The sequence below is a fragment of the Macaca thibetana genome, chromosome 14 (genome assembly GCF_024542745.1).
Source record: "Macaca thibetana thibetana isolate TM-01 chromosome 14, ASM2454274v1, whole genome shotgun sequence".
NCBI classification, from domain to species: Eukaryota; Metazoa; Chordata; class Mammalia; order Primates; family Cercopithecidae; genus Macaca; species Macaca thibetana.
Window position 1 is genome coordinate 67,484,583 of NC_065591.1, and position 16,493 is coordinate 67,501,075.

At 38.4% G+C, this 16,493-nt stretch overlaps 1 protein-coding gene across 3 annotated transcripts in view; it reads left to right on the forward strand.

Moving 5' to 3' along the window:
* The window catches only part of UVRAG (UV radiation resistance associated), a 336,478-nt gene that overhangs the window by 44,591 nt on the left and 275,394 nt on the right, over nt 1-16,493 (forward strand). For all 3 annotated transcript variants that reach the window (XM_050756161.1, XM_050756159.1, XM_050756160.1), the window contains exon 3: nt 2,913-2,947. In XM_050756161.1, coding sequence (XP_050612118.1) covers nt 2,913-2,947 — 35 coding nt within the window. The remainder of the gene's footprint in view (nt 1-2,912; nt 2,948-16,493) is intronic.

Here is a 16,493-nt window from a genome sequence, read left to right on the forward strand (position 1 = left end):
TTTGTCTTTCCTGAGATTCTTTATGCAAATACAAGTACAAATACAAATATTCTTATTCCTTTCTCTCCTCTTTTTTACCCAAAGTGTACCATACTATTTATGTTTCTGTACCTTGCATTTTTCACTTACTATCGTAGGGTTTTCTCCATATTGATTCATAGACAGCATCCTTGATTTTTGTTTTTTTTTCTGCATAGTTTTGCATTGAATAGATACACCATAACTGGCTCCTATTAGTGGACACTTAGATGGTTCCAGTCTTTTGCTATACACACAGTATTGCATTGAATAACTTTATAATACGTTGTTTTGTATGAGTGGCAGTATATTGATAGGGTAAATTTCATAAAGTGGAATTACTAGGACAAAGAGAATGTGTACTTGTAGTTTTGGTAGATATTGCGAAATTGTCCTCCGTGGGAGCTGTTTTATGTGTGAGTGCTTTTCTCCCCACAGCTTCACCACCAAGCCTGTGCAGACTTTTGAATGTTTGCCACCCTGTTAGGTGAAAAATAGTTTTGCAGTGTAGCATAAGTTTGTATTTCTCCTATTAAGAGTCCACATTCATAGTAGGAGAAGTTATGCATAGTGCCTGCATAGTTTTGCATTGAATAGATACACCATATCTATGAGTATTAGAATGAGGCAGTTATGCATTTGTTGAATGAATGGGATGCTGCAGAACAGCTAAAACGTGCCACTGGAACCATGCTGTGCAATCTGTGATTGCTTTTTTTCTTTCTGTCTTAGCATGGCTACATAGAGAAGTATTTGTATTTAATGGTCCCTTTCATGTAGAGGCAGGTCTTGAATGGTATCTTTTTGAAAATTTAGGCTGGGCACAGTGGCTCACTCCTGTAATTCTAGCACTTTGGGAGGCTGAGGCAGGTGGATCGTTTGAGGTCAGGAGTTCAAGACGAGCCTGGCCAACATGGCGAAACCTCTTCTCTACTAAAAATAACAAAAATTAGCCAAGTGGTGCTGGTGCGCACCTGTAATCCCAGCTACTCAGGAGGTTGGGGCTGGAGAATCGCTTGGACCCGGGAGGCGGAGGTTGCGGTGAGCCAAGATCATACCACTGTCCTGGGTGACAGAATGAGACCCTGTCTCAAAAAAAAAAAAAAAAAAAAAAAAAAGAAAATTTACTTGTATGATTTTGCTCACATTGAATGGAAAAAACTAAACAATTTTATTAATAAAATTTTATTAATTTTAAACAATTTTGTTTAAACAATAAAATTGTTTAAAAACTATTTTATTAATAAAGATTGTAAAATATTTTAAATACATTATTTTATTTCAGCCTCATAAAAACCCTATTATATTCCGGGTGTCATTGTCCTTTGAAAGATGAAGAAACTGTGGGCCAGCCCCCAAGTTAACAAAGTTTTGGAAGAAGGAATAATACCACTCATCTTAGAGCTGGAAATACTGCAAAAACTGTTTAATTTAGACACTTTGCAGGTTAAGCTAAGGAATTTGCTTTCTCAAAAGAAAAAGATTATTTTTATTGTGTTTTTCACTGACTTAACAGTAAAATATACTTGAATTGAATTCAAACGACACAAAAATATATACAGTATAATGTAAAATACCTTGTAATAAAAAACAGTAGTTTTAAATCCCTTATGCTTTTGTTTTTTGAAAAAAGTATGGTGCATGTATATTAGGATATATGTATATATATACATAAATACATACATTTCTAAGTTTGTGTCATCAATTAATGATTGGAATAATTGGTTAACCATTTGAGGATAAAATGAAAAGAACAATACAATACAATAGTGTTGGAGGAACAGGCTTCTTCGTAAGTGGTATTGTAAATTATCACAATATTTGTAGTTAACAATTTAGCAATATCTATCAAAGTCAAATTGTTCTTTGAGTGTACAATTTTCTTTTCCTTTCCTTTCCTCTTCTCTTCTCTTCTCTTCTTTTCTCTTCTCTTCTCTTCTTTTCTTTTCTTTTTGAGATGGAGTCTTACTCTGTCACCCAGGCTGGAGTGCAGTGGTGCAATTCTGCCCACTGCAGCCTCTGCCTCCTGGGTTCAAGCAGTTCTCCTGCTTCAGCCTTCCAAGTAGCTGGGATTACAGGCATGTGCCACCATGCCTAATTTTTGTATTTTTAGTACACATGGGGTTTCATCATGTTGGCCATAAGAGCAGCATGGAGATGACTTGGGCAGGGTTAGTAGAGGGAATATTGGAAGGTTTTCGGGAATGTCTGAATTTCTGACACATTTTGATTGCGTCCTTGAGTTTTGTAACATTTTCCAGCATACATGAAGGCTTGTAGAGTCATGAAATTTAAACGCTTCCCGAGGACCTTCAATTATCAGTTCAATTCTCTAAGTTGTCTTAGAGCAATAATACGCCCAAGGGAATTAAAGAGACATAGCGTTAGTGACAGAGGTAGAAGTAGGACTTAAGTCACCTGGTTGCTAGTGTTTTAACCAAAACTAGCAACCAGGTAACCTAGATTAAAACACTAGCAACCAGGTAACCTACATCAGTATTCACTCCATAGTACTACAATGGGTAATGATTAGAGATGTTTGAGAAAAACAGAGCAAATGGAGTCAGTTGTGAGGGTGGAAGTGGGGAGGGAAGAAAGTTGGAGCTTTTAAGGGCTCAAATTAGAATGGGATGAAAAAGCAGTCAGTAAAGTCATAATTATTAAAGCAAATCTGAAATGTTTTAACCTTCTTTACTGAATTTTTTTCCCTTTAAAACACTTTCATTTAATTTTTACTTTTTTTTTTTTTTAAACAGATATAGAAAGAATGAATTCCTTGAAAATATTTTAAATGTTTTACTGGAACATATGTTAAAAAATTTAGAGGATTAAGAGTTGGTTAATGGGCTTATTTTCTTTCATATCACTTATTGTTCTTTTTTCTTCTTTTCCAGAATTTTATAGAAGTGAAGTGATTAAGAATTCCTTGGTAAGTTTGCTTTCTGACAGGTACATATGACTAAGTGTATACACCTGTTTTCAGGAAATGCAGAAATGTAAAATAAGTTGAGGTTCAGCTCTGGTTTTATGATACAGATCTGCTCAATTGTTAAGTCATGATTGTTTTGTTCATTGCTGTATCTATCTATAGTGCTTATGTAATAGGTGCTTGATATATATTTACTGAAATGAACTGATTTTTCTGTTAAGAACTTTAAATGGTAAAAACTCAAATTCTATAGTTTTCTCACTTCCATTTACCATAAATAAGTTTCTGATTATTTCACTGGCTGTATGTCATAATAAATGATATCTTTGTTTAGATATGGTTCTTAAGAATTTTATGCCTAGGACTTTTGTATAGGATACACCTACTTGTTTCTTGGCAGTGGCATTGCTCAGTTGGAAAGTTGTAAGTGTCCTACTTTTGATAATATGTACTCTGGATATTTGCATAAATGTCTCCATTTATTAGGCTGTGTTGAAAACAAAGAAGACCTTTATAGTAATGAAAATATATTTATAATGGTTCAATACCATCTTGGATTTGGCCCTTGTCTGCTTTTCCACCTCATCTCCTCCTTTTTTCAGCCCTCATTGTGTTCCAGGTGTACCTCTTTCAGTGCTTCAAACATGTGAAGCTTATCTTGTTCCTTATGTCTAGAACACTTGTTTCCTCAGCTGTTCGATTGACTGAAGAGGTCTTCAAGGTCTCACCTATGTTACTTCAGCAAGACCTTCTATGACTCTCTCATCCAGAGCAGTTCCCTTTCCCCTAGTCATGCTTTTTCATGACCCTGTTTTATTTTCCTGAAAGCGTTCATCACTGTTCGAAACTCTTGCTTGCTTGTGTTTATGAACTGCCTCCCACCTGCTAGAACATAAGTTCCATGAAAGTAGGGGCCCTGCCAATCTTGCTGCTTCTGTTACCCTGGAGTCTAGAATAGTATAGATGCTCATTAACTCTTGTTAAATGAATAAATGGATATCAATGATGTGTTGTATTTACATGTTATCCCATTTTGATCCTTAGAACCACCTGTAAAGTAGATGGGGCAGATCTTAAGAAGCTGGTACCTGGAGAGTTCCAACAACTTTTGCAGAGTCACAGGACTGCAGGACCAGAACCCCAGTCTAGACCTTCTGTCTTCGTCTCTACTCTTTCTTCATCAAGCTGTCTTTGAAATGTCTCTAAAATATCAATAGATTTGGATTCTAGGCCAGATAGTTTCCTTGATTCCATCTCTGGGGAGGTCCCATCACCAGTAAAGCTCTGGTTCTACGTATATTATATGATATACAATAAGTGCCTAGCATCATGCTTGACATATAATAGCTACTTAGTAAAGACTAGTTTTTCCTCCTCTCCTTGCTCAGGTGGAAACAGAAATAGTTTGCAGACAGTTGAGAGCTAGGAGTGATTAGGGGGAAGATAGAACAGAATTTTGTGTTCATTTATTGTATTCTCTTTTCCATAGTCAAATGTTGGGGATGGTTTTCAACATCCATTGCTTTTCCCCCAGACTTGTGTTATAATAGACCCTATGTCATAATGGCACTTTAGTGTATTGTTCTACATTATTAGTATTGGATTTACTGGATATTCACTTGGCTCCCAAATCCATATTTCTAAAGATCTCTGAATGTTAGCTCCTATCTTCGACTCCTTTTGGCCTCCATCTTCAGTTGCTTTGGAGCTCTCTGTGAGGTCATGATACCTTCATCCTTAGTGCACTTAGGTGGAATATTGTCTCCAAAGGATACTGTAGAATGAATTCAAGACAAGGGAGAGGATTGGGTTAAAAGACTTCTAGGCCCCTTTCAACTCACAGTTTATTCTGTAATTATTTTCTGAATGTACCACATACAGTGTTTGCTTGCATTGTGATTATTCATGAACATTCTGTTTCACAAAGTAGATCAAATCTCCTGGAGGTCACAGACTGTATGTCTTTATATCCCCTTAGTTCCCAGTGTATTTCTCTTGGGTAGTTGTTTGACAAATATTAATTTTTTGATGTTCCTTTTAAAAGGTATTCTTTTGAGATTTTGGCGAGGATTTTTTTTTGTTTGTTTATTTTATATCTTAATAAAGGTTTTATTAACTTCATTAACTCTTTTTTTTGTGTGTTTGTTTTTTTCAGACAGCGTCTCTCTCTATCACCCAGGGTGGAGTGCAGTAGCATGATCTCAGCTCACTGCAACCTCCACCTCCTGGGCTCAGGTGATCCTCTTACCTCAGCCTCCCAAGGAGCTGGGACTACAGGCATGAACCACCATGCCTGACTAATTTTTGTATTTTTTGTAGAGACAGGGTTTCACCATGTTACTCAGGCTGGCCTCGAATTCCTGACCTCAAGCAATCCGCCCATCTCGGCCTCCCAAAGTGCTGGGATTACAGGCGTGAGCCACTGTGCCCAGCCTAATTAACTCTTTTCTTTCTGAGGAAGCTCTTTTGTCTTAGCTTTTTGCTAATTCATTGTGATTGGTTCAGATTGATGGGCATTGGGCAGTACAGGAGTCAACAACCCTCAGAGAATATGCCAGAGATGGCATGTTGTTACTGCCCTTCTTGCTGTCTCCGAGGAAGCACTGCCAGGCCAACAGCAGAGTTGGTTGGTTTCTTTCCTGTTTAGGATTTTGCAGTCTTTAAGCTATTGTGATATTTGCTGAATAGTTAGTTGTTTAAATGCTTTTGTATCTATTTGTTACCATTGTGCTTGGCACATAGAAGATGCTCAGCAAATGTTTGTTGAATAAATGGATCCTTCTGTTTGGCACTTTGGGAGGCTGAGGCGGGTGGATCATCTAAGGTCAGGGGTTCGAGACCAGCTTGACCAACACAGAGAAACCCCGTCTCTACTAAAAATACAAAATTAGATAGGCATGGTGGCACATGCCTGTAATCCCAGCTACTTGGGAGGCTGAGGCAGGAGAATCGCTTGAACCTGAGGCGGGGTTTGCAGTGAGCCGAGATCGCGCCATTGTACTCCAGCCTGGGCAACAATAGCGAAACTCCATCTCAAAAAAAAGAAAAAAATGATTAAAAAGAGTGTTTTCCCCCAAATATTAGATAAACTGTTCTTATGCCCTTTTTCTGTGCTTCTTTCTAACTCCTGAATACGCCAGATCACCTGTCCAATAAAACTTTATGCAATGATGATAATATTCTACGTATTGTTCAGTACAGTTGCCACTGGCCACGTGGCCATTGAGCACTTGAAAGGTGGTTCAGTTCTACTGCAGAACTGAGTTTTAAATTTTGTTTAATTTTAATTTAAATAGCCATGTGAGGCTGGTAGATATATTAGACAGCACAGTTCTAGATGCTTCTGAAAAGCTTTCTTTTTTTTTTTTTTTGAGATGGAGTCTTGCTCTTGTTGCCCAGGTTGGAGTGCAGTGGCACGATCTTAGCTCACTTCAGCCTCTGCCTCCCAGGTTGAAACGATTCTCTTGTTTCAGCCTCCTGAGCAGCTGGGACTACAGGTGCCAGCTAATTTTTGTATATTTTGTAGAGACGCGGTTTCGCCACATTGGCCAGCCTGGTCTCAAACTCCTGACCTCCAGTGATCTGCCCACCTCAGCCTCCCAAAGTGCTGGGATTATAGGTGTGAGCTGCCATGTCTGGCCGGAAAGGTTTCTTATAATCATTAACAGGATTCCCCTTTTTCTTTTTTTAAAAGTAGTTTGGGCCCAGTGCAGTGGCTCATGCTTATAATCTTAGCACTTTGGTAGACTGAGGTAGGTGGATTGCTTGAGCCTAGGAGTTCAAGACCGCCTAGGCAACGTGGCAAAACCCCATCTCTACCAAAAAATACAAAAATTATCTGGGTGTGGTGGTGTGTACCTGTAGTCCCAATACTTGGGAGGCTGAGGTGAGAGGATTGCTTAAGCCTCAGAGGCGGAGGTTTCAGTCAGCCAAAATTGTGCCACTCCAGCTTGGGTGACAGAGTTGAGACCCTGTCTCAAAGGAAAAACGAATTATTTTGAGCTGAGTGTGGTGGCCCATACCTATATCCCAGTACTTTGGGAGGCTGAGGCAGGAGGATCATGTAAGCCCAGGAGCTAGAGATCAGCCTGGGCAAGATGATGGGACTCCATCTCTAAAAAAAAAAAAAAAAAAAAAAAAAAACTTAATAAATAAATAAAATAAATAAATAAATAATAAAAAAATTAGCTGGGCATGGTGGTGCATACATGTAGTTCCCTGCTAGTTGGGAGGCTGAGGCAGGGGGATTCCTTGAGCCCAGGAATTTGAGATTGTGGTGAACTATGACTGCACCACTGCACTCCAGCCTGGGCGACACAGTGAGAACCCAATCTCAAGAAAACAACAACAACAACAAAAACTAAATAAAAAACTTTGTGCTTTTTTTTTTTTTTCTAAATGCCACTAGTCTCATTATAAATCCATATAATAGCTTTTTGTATGGTTGTCTTAGCCTCTTTGATATATAATAATAAATTTCAGAAAGCAGGGACCTCATGTGGTTCATGTTTGTAATCTCCATAGTCATTGTATCGTGATTTGCTTTGACTTGGCAAACAAACAATGTAATGTATGTTTAGTATGGCATATATATATACGTATCCAAATCTAAGTTTCTGGCTGTAAGACTCACTGTTACTTTACATTTACAAAAAATAGTTAAACACTCTGATTAAACTGAACGTAAGTCCTGGGCAATAGTCTTATGAGCTGTGATTCAATTTTACTAACCTCTTGTTACTTTGGAGTTTCTTCAATCTATTCCAAGATATTTAGCAGTCTTTCCTTCCTTCAGGTGCATTATTTTCCGTGTGATAAGGAATCCTATTAGCAGTAAAACATTTACTTCCTTAAGTCCTTTAAAGAGGTTGGATGAAGTCATTTCTCCAGTGACAGATATTTGCTTCTCTAATACCAAATTCATGCCTCCTTGCTCTGTTTCTGTGCTTTTTGCCTACACAAAATCTTAATACTTTTTATTGAAATTTGACATTTATAGAAGAGTTTATAGATTATGAGTATACAGCATGTTGAATTATCTCAAACTGAATACACCTGTGTAACCAGCATCCAGATCAACAAATAGAATATTTCCAGTGCCTAAGAAGCCCTCTCACGCCCTTTCTAGTCACTGTTACTTTCCTGACTTTTAACACCATAGGCTAATGTTACCTGTTTTTGTATAAATGAAATAATATAGTATGCACTCTTTTGTGTCCGATTGCCATGTTTCAACTTTATATAGTAAGATTCATTTATTTTGTGGGACATAGTTGTGGTTTGTTTGCTTTATAATATTCCATTATATGAAATCACAGAAAAATAAATGTATGGATGTATTTCTGTTGAGTATACATCTCGGAGTGGAATTGCTAGGAATATGCATATGGCCAGCTAAAGCTGCCAAATAGTTTTCCAAAATTGTTTGATTTATACTCTCACCCTCAGTCTGTAAGAGTTCTGTTTACATGGTTGTGAACACTTGATTTTTAAAAAAAGTTTTGAATTTAAATTGTTAAATATTACCAAATTTTTTTTCAATATAAATCAAGAGAAATATTTTAAATGGCAATTAAACTCAGCACATGTAGTGCCAACATTGTGCCTAACTTAATATCAAACAGGGCTACTTTTAAGGGTGTGCATGTAGATACAATGACACTGGATGACTGCCACCTGGTGGTCAAAGATTGTAGGACTTTATTGATTTTACTATTTCTAAAACCAGAATTCATCTTACAGTGTGAAAAAACATGCATGTTAGAACTGGTAAGTGGGCTATGTTGGATGGTAATAAATAGAACGGAGTAAACTGAAGCAGAATAAGGGAGTACCTGCCAGGGGGGATTGCGGTTTTTCTGCAGCAGTCACATAGGAGATGTCACTTGAGCAGACACCTGACAAAAGTGAGGGAACAAGCTATATAGCTATTTCAGGAATACTGTTCCAGGACAAGAAACAGGAAAGTAGAAAGACAGGAGTGTACTTGATGTGTTCAAAAAATGGCTAAGAAGTTAGTAAGGCTGGAGTGCAGTGAGCAGAGGTGATTTGAGATGTTGCTATGCACGTATAATGGAGAGACAGGTGCAAGGGAATTGAGGATCAGGGCAGCAGAGGGAATGGCCTGGAGCAATAGGAGATGATGGTCAAGGGCTAAGGAGCATGAGAATGAGAATTAGATATTGGAAGGCATAGCATTACAAGTAATGCAAAATGGGGCACATCTGGTGGACCAGGACCCTCACCTTATTCATGATATATTTAGCATAGAACAATTCATGGTGAATGTAAAGCTCAGTGTTAATGTCTCTGGCTTCAGCTAGCCGTGCCCTCCAAATCATCTCTTCTTGGGTTCAGGGAGAGGTTAGATCCTTGATATTATTGAAGGGTCGTTGAGTTAATTAATAACTAAAATTGTTGAAGCAATAACAACCAAAGTGACTAAATTCTCTAAAAGTTGGTTTTTCATGTTTATAAAAGAGAATAATTATGTCATGAACCCACATCTGCCTTTAACAGTTATAAAGTTAATCTAATCATTGGTTATTTTCCCAAAAAGGAATTTTTAACTTTTATTAGAATATTAAAAATCTCGTGGTGGGAGTATATTGATAGCTAATTTGTGTGTGCTTTGAAATGTCTCTGTACATGGATTTTTTTTTAACTAAAGAAGAGGTATCAGTTATAAGTACCCACCTATGATTGAAGTAGCATGTTGGACATGTCATACATTATTTCTCATCCTGATAACAGCAATCCAAGCTAAGAGATATGCTAAGAGATATGCTTGTTTTACAGCTGAGGAACCAGGTTCAGCAGGCAAAGGAACTTGATCTAGGTCACACAGCTAGTAACTGGTAAAACCAGTGTTCCAGAGCCCTGCTGTTTTGCAGCCTCCCTTATATCCCGCTTCCTTCCACTCTGTTAGCTAGAGGGCTTACAGAGGTCAGTGATAGGCTTTATCATTGAATAAACAAGTTCTAGAGCGTGCATTTTAGGGAAAGCATGTGGCATAATTTATCAGAACTATAAAGTTCTGTTGAGATTGTGACTGAGCTGTTTTTAAATCTTCGGGAAAAAACTGGCTAAACAGTACAAATACTTTTTATGAGTTACTGGTCTGAGTGCTTCTCAAACCAACTTTGTGTTTCAGCTGAATTATGATTGAATGAATTAACAATCTGTGTGCGTGTGTGTGTGTGTAGCTTATGTCAGATTATGTTACTGTCTTTTAAACTGCATCATCTTCAAGGTTTTCCAAGTTCTGTCTGGTTAACCACATGATTTGAAGGGAGACAGAGATAATCAACACATGGAATTATATATAGTACCAGGGAAGAACAGGATGCCATGAAAACATGTAAAAGTTTTATTTATCTTAGTTTGGAGGGAGAAGTTAGGAAAGGTTTCTAACAATTAGTAATTTCTAAATTGAGATAGGAAGTCTGAATAAAAGTGAATGGGACAGGGAAAGAGAGTTTGTTGTATTACGACTAATGGTAAAATCAGTATGCTATTCCAGTGAGATGTGTTGTATGGTTTCAGAAAGTTAGAACACCTTTTATGAGTTCTTGATTGTGTTCTTGTAACCATACATTTGTTATCAAGCAACATTATAGTAATAATGATTTTAGGTCCTCTTGTGGGTACATAGTAGACAGTGAACTTTTCAGAACTTATAAATATCCTGATATTCTGCAATTGTGCTTTGCAGTGAATATGGTGGTACAGGTCCCTGGATGATAATAGTACTTGTTTAATTTGTTCATGTAGAAATTGGGCCGGTATGTGTAGATTAAATATAAATAAAAAAAACATCTGGGCCTATATGGTAAAAATGGTAGGCTGTGAAATCTTTGAATGTGTGGCGGGCTGTATCTGCCTGTATTTGAATGTACCAACTTAGGAATTACTGCTCACTGTCTGGCAACTATTTTATAATAGTATAAAGGAGGGTCTTTGTAATCAGAAGATTGACAATAGCTCTACTGTATTAGTGTTATATTGGCTTAGAAAGAACACCCAGGTCATCTATTCAATCACATGAAATAACTTCAAAAAACTTCCCTGTCCTCCAGAGGCATTTGATTTTGAATGAAGTATTTAAGAATATTTGCTACAACAACCCCCAAGAGTATCTATCCCTCTTCCTTGCCATGCATTATGCCCCTTCAGATACATTCACCAAGTCTCATTTTTTTCACTTTGAAAGGAGGTATTATTTTCTGCTTTTTCTGATACTTTATCACTCTAATAGTAATAGGAAATTATGCTACTTCGTATTTTAGAATATATTTACTTTTATTGAAAGGCAGTCTTACACAAAGGGGAGTAAATGACTACCTTTTAAGGTATAAATTGAAGACCAGGAAGGTTTAGGCTTTAGGATATACATCAGGAAGAGATGACTTCATTTGATTTATTTCAGTGGGGCACCTCCTGTTTTTTCCCTTGTTGGATCTTTTAAAAAAATAGTTTCATTACTTTTCATTGAGATATAGCACACATCTAGTAAATACACAAATAATAGCCTTATGACTTTTCAAAAGGAACTGATCAATGAAACACGATCATCTCTTGCTTTTCTTTCTTTCTTTTATTTATTTATTTTTTGAGATGGAGTTTCACTCTTGTCACTCAGGCTGGAGGACAATGGTGTGATCCTGGCTCACTGCAACCTCCGCCTTTCAGGTACAAGCGATTCTTCTGTCTCAGCATTCTAGGTAGCTGGGATTTCAGGCATGTGCCACCATGCCTGGCTATTTTTTTGTATTTTGTAGAGACAGAGTTTCATCGTAACATGTTAGTCAGGCTGGTCACGAATCCTGACCTCAGGTGATCCGCCTGCCTCGACCTCCGAAAGTGCTGGGATTACAAGCATACGCCACTGCACCCGGCCTATCTCTTGCTTTTCAATCACTACCTTTTCCCAAAGAGAACCTCTCTTCTGACTTCTAACACCATGGCATGTGCCCCCCCCTTTTTTTTTTGGAGACAGAGTCTCACTCTGGTTGCCCTGGCTGGAGTGCAGTGGTGGGATCTTGGCTCACTGCAACCTCCACCTCCCAGGTTCAAGTGATTCTCCCACCTCAGCCTCCCAGGTAGCTGGGATTACAAGTGTGCACCACCATACCAGTTTAATTTTTTTTTGTATTTTTAGTAGAGACAGGGTTTCACGGTGTTGGCCAGATTGGTCTTGAACTCCTGACCTCAAGTGATCTGCCCACCTCGGCCTCCCAAAGTGCTGGGATTACAGGCACGAGCCACTGCGCCCGGCTTGCATCTGCTTTTTGCTCAGCATAATGTTTGTGAGATTTGTTCATGTTGTATATAGTAGCTCACTAATTCTAATGAACATATGTGTGCATTTCTCTGAGGTATGTACTTAGAAGTGGAATTAAGTGCTGGGTTATAGGTTATGTTCAGCTTTTGTAGATACTGCTAAATAATTTTCCCAAGCGTTTGTACCAGTTGCATCCTTACCAGCAGTGTGAGATTTTTAGTTGCTCTATCCTTGTCCAGACTTGGTATTATCCATCTTTTAAATTTTAGCCATTCTGGTGGGATTATGGTATTATGTTGTGGTTTTAGTTTAGTTTAATATGGTATTATGGTATTTATGTTGTGGAGCACTTGTTCTGGAAAATCATGCCAGTTAATGCCAATTAAGAATAAACAAATCCCGAACAAGTATTGGAGGCTTTTTAAAAAAGTTGATGGGTGTAATCCCAGCACTTTGGGAGGCCGAGACAGGAGAATCACGAGGTCAGGAGATCGAGACCATCCTGGCTAACACGGTGAAACCCCGTCTCTACTAAAAAATACAAAAAACTAGCCGGGCGCGGTGGCGGGCGCCTGTAGTCCCAGCTACTCGGGAGGCTGAGGCAGGAGAATGGCGTGAACCCGGGAGGCGGAGCTTGCAGTGAGCTGAGATCCGGCCACTGCACTCCAGCCTGGGTGGCAGAGCGAGACTCCGTCTCAAAAAAAAAAAAAAAAAAAAAAAAAGTTGATGGGATATATTTGATCTAACTTGATAGTTAAGAAGCCCTTTTTCATCTTCTTTTTGACTATTTAAGGATAAATGGAGTTGGTGATCTGTTGAATTCCAGTTTAGTAAAATGTTACCATTTGAGTTTTTCATATCCATGTTGTCTTTTAATGGATTTCCTTCCTCTCCCCTTTCTTAAATAAGGGAAGATTATTCAACCTTTTCTCATCAACTCAAGGTTATCATGAGGAACAGTAATGATTATATTACACTTGACCTTCAGGGGCTGTGTGGGACATAAGGCCCCATTATTCAGTCCCCACAACATGGCCTTCCTCATATACAAAAGTGATCTAATGCTGCCATGTTTTAAAATTTTATTTATTTATTTATGAGATGGAGTCTTTCTCTGTTGCCCAGACTGGAGTGCAGTGGTGTGATCTCGGCTCACTGTAACCTCTGTCTCCCAGGTTCAAGTGATTCTCCTGCCTTAGCCTCCTGAGTAGCTGGGACTACAGGCGCATGCCACCACGCCCAGCTAATTTTTGTATTTTTTAGTAGAGATGGGGTTTCACTATATTGGCCAGCCTGGTCTCGAACTCCTTACCTTGTGATCTGCCCGCCTCAGCCTCCCAAAGTGCTAGGATTACAGGCATGAGCCACCGTGCCCGGCCTGCTGCCATGATTTGCAGATACTGATTTTGTCTTCCTGTTCCAGATACTGACTTTGTCTTCCTGTTCCAGGTATAACCAACCATGTGATCTTAGACAAGTGACTTCATAATTCTTAGCATCAGCTTCTGAAAAATTGGGATAATGCTGTCTGTTTTATAGGATTCTTGAGTTTCGTGAAGATTAAGTAAGAATATATAGTCAAATGAGTAGTATAGTACCTGGCACACTGAACCTTTGGTAATGATGCTGGATATTGTAGAGGATAAATACACTGGTAGAAATCCCTGCCTTTGAGGAGCTCACGTTCTGGAGGGGAAGACAGGCAAAAAAATCAGTGATGGTGATGTGTCATGCCAGGTGCCATAAGAAAGTTAACCACTCACAGGTTCCTATGGGAGCATAGAGGAGCAGCAGCCAGCCCCAAGGACATCAGTGAACACACAGCTTTCATTGTTCCCCCTTTATTATACCAGTGTAAATTATACCAGTAGTAAAAATGAGTAAAATGGTTTTTATTCTCTGTTTATAAAGCATGATTCATATTAGGTGAGAAAGCGAATCACTTTTTCCAAATGAATCTTAAGCTGTGCTTTCTGGTCTTGGACTTAAATTTAATATTTTCAACCCCAAAGTGATTAGGTCTTCTTGCAGCAAAGTGCCAGGAATAGGTATATATATATATATATTTATTCTGCAGATATTTGAATACTTACTTTGTCTCCAGGTTACTGTATTATCTACTTGGGAAAGCAATAGCAAAAAAAGCCCCATCCTCACAGTGGGTGGAAGGGAGAGAAGGCTGACAGTTAAGAGGAGAACTGGGAAGGCTTCTGAGGAAGAGATGTTTGAACTGAAACCTAGTGGTTACAGAAACGTTAACCAGGAAAAGAATGGGTGGGGGTAGAGGCAGGGAGGGGCTCCCACCAGAGGCTGTCAGCTTCCTTATTTCAGAACTTGAGGTGGACTAGGCAAATTCAAAGGTCCCTTTTATTGCTTTTATTCCTAGGATATGTAAGCTAGAGGAAGCCCTCATTTTGTCTCTATGTTGTATGCAGCTTGCTTGTTTGTCCTGTAGTTCATGTTAAATTAAATCAGTTATAGTGCTCACCATGCAGTAAATGGCTCACAAATGATGCCATTACTCATATAAGGTAGAGTTGGTGAAGGGTACTCAGTTCCAGGGGAGCAGGCACATCCTCAGGCTGCAGGCTAGAAGGCTTTTCCCCAGCATTCCTAGCTACAGGTTTCTCAGTGTCCTTGGTGGACAGTTGGGTGAACCAGCGGAGGGCCAGTTCCTTCTTAGCTAATCTGTAGTGAATGCTTCATTCTTGTAGTAGTGGTCTATGCTTTGCTAGTATGTTTAGTCGGTTGTTTTGTCTCAGCCCTCATCAGCGGTAGAGTCTGGTGATGGAGCAGCAAGAGCTAGTGTGAGACCTATGGAGTCTCCCCAGTTCCTTTCTCCTGGAGAATAGGGCATAGGCAGAGGGCAGAGTTCTTTCTTCCTGTTTCTGCCTCTGGCTGTGAGATCTAAAATAAGGAAATTGCTGACCCTCTCTTTAGCCCCGCTTTGTTCTAAATTCTGTCTTTTGTAATTTGGTAGAAAGAAAAAAAAAAGAAAAACACACACAAAATGAACACTAGACAAATTCTAGAGAACTAGATTCAAATTCTGATACTATTTTTACCAAGTGACCTTAGGCAAGAAGACTCAGCTTCTGTGTTTTATTGATTTTATTGATTTTTAATGTTTTCACAATTTAACATTCCTGCACAATCTAGATGCATCTTAAAATCAGTTCTTTTTAAGTTGTATATAAAGTTATGATGCATTTTATGATTGGTGATGTCTTGGATTTGATGAAATACGGTATTTTGTCTTAACTATTGGAATTAACAGATTGTCTTATTTACTTCATGTGGATTTATTGTTAGGATTAACAAGGCTAATTTATTCAGCAGATTAAATATTTGTATGTGCCAGAATAAGCATTCTCTATGCCCTTTTTATCTATTATTAATACTTTATATAGTGACTGTCGCTAGTAAGTATTAAAATAGTAGCTATTGCTATAATTAGTTTTTTATTACTGTTCTGTTCAAGCTTCATAAAAACCCTGTGAGGTGATAGTTTTATAACTGATGATTCTGAGACACAGGGAATTATGTAATTCAACAGCATGGTTCATTATAGCACTTTCCTCTCTCCCACTCTGCCTGTCTTCATTTGCCAGAGGAAAGGCTGAAGCTACATGATCCTTCAAAGCTATTCCACAAGCCAGTGGTTCTGTTCGGGTGACGGTCTGCTGCTGTTCCGAAGCCCATCCACATTTCTAGTGATTACTCCTATGTCTGCATAGCTTAGTGGTCGCCCAGTGATTGGCGACTTTATGCTTAGATACCTCAAGCCAGTGTCTTCTGCCAGTAGATTGTGAATTTTATCCAGTTTTACTGTTGCTTTTTGGGGGAAAAATTTGCTGAGCTACTCATTTTATCACTTCAGACATCCTACCCCTCCTTTAGATTTACTCTTGTAGGTACCATTTATTTGCTCTTCATTCATTCTTGCAGCAAAAATGTTCTGAGTTTACTTTGCCTAAAGTGCATCCTTTAGGATTTTCTTTAGTGAGCATATGTTAGTGTTACACTCCCAAGTTTTTTTTGTCTGAGCATGCATTCATTTTACTCTGATTTGTGAAGAATATTTTCATTAGGTGGATATCTTGGTTGTCAGTTATTTGGTTTTATGTGTTCTGATGTGGATTTATTTATCTTGCTTAGGACCTGTTAGGTATTTAAACTTGTGAATTAGTGTTTTTTTTTTTTAAATCAGTCTAGGAAATTGCTACTTATCTCTTTAAATAATTCCTTGCCTTCTTCCTTAAT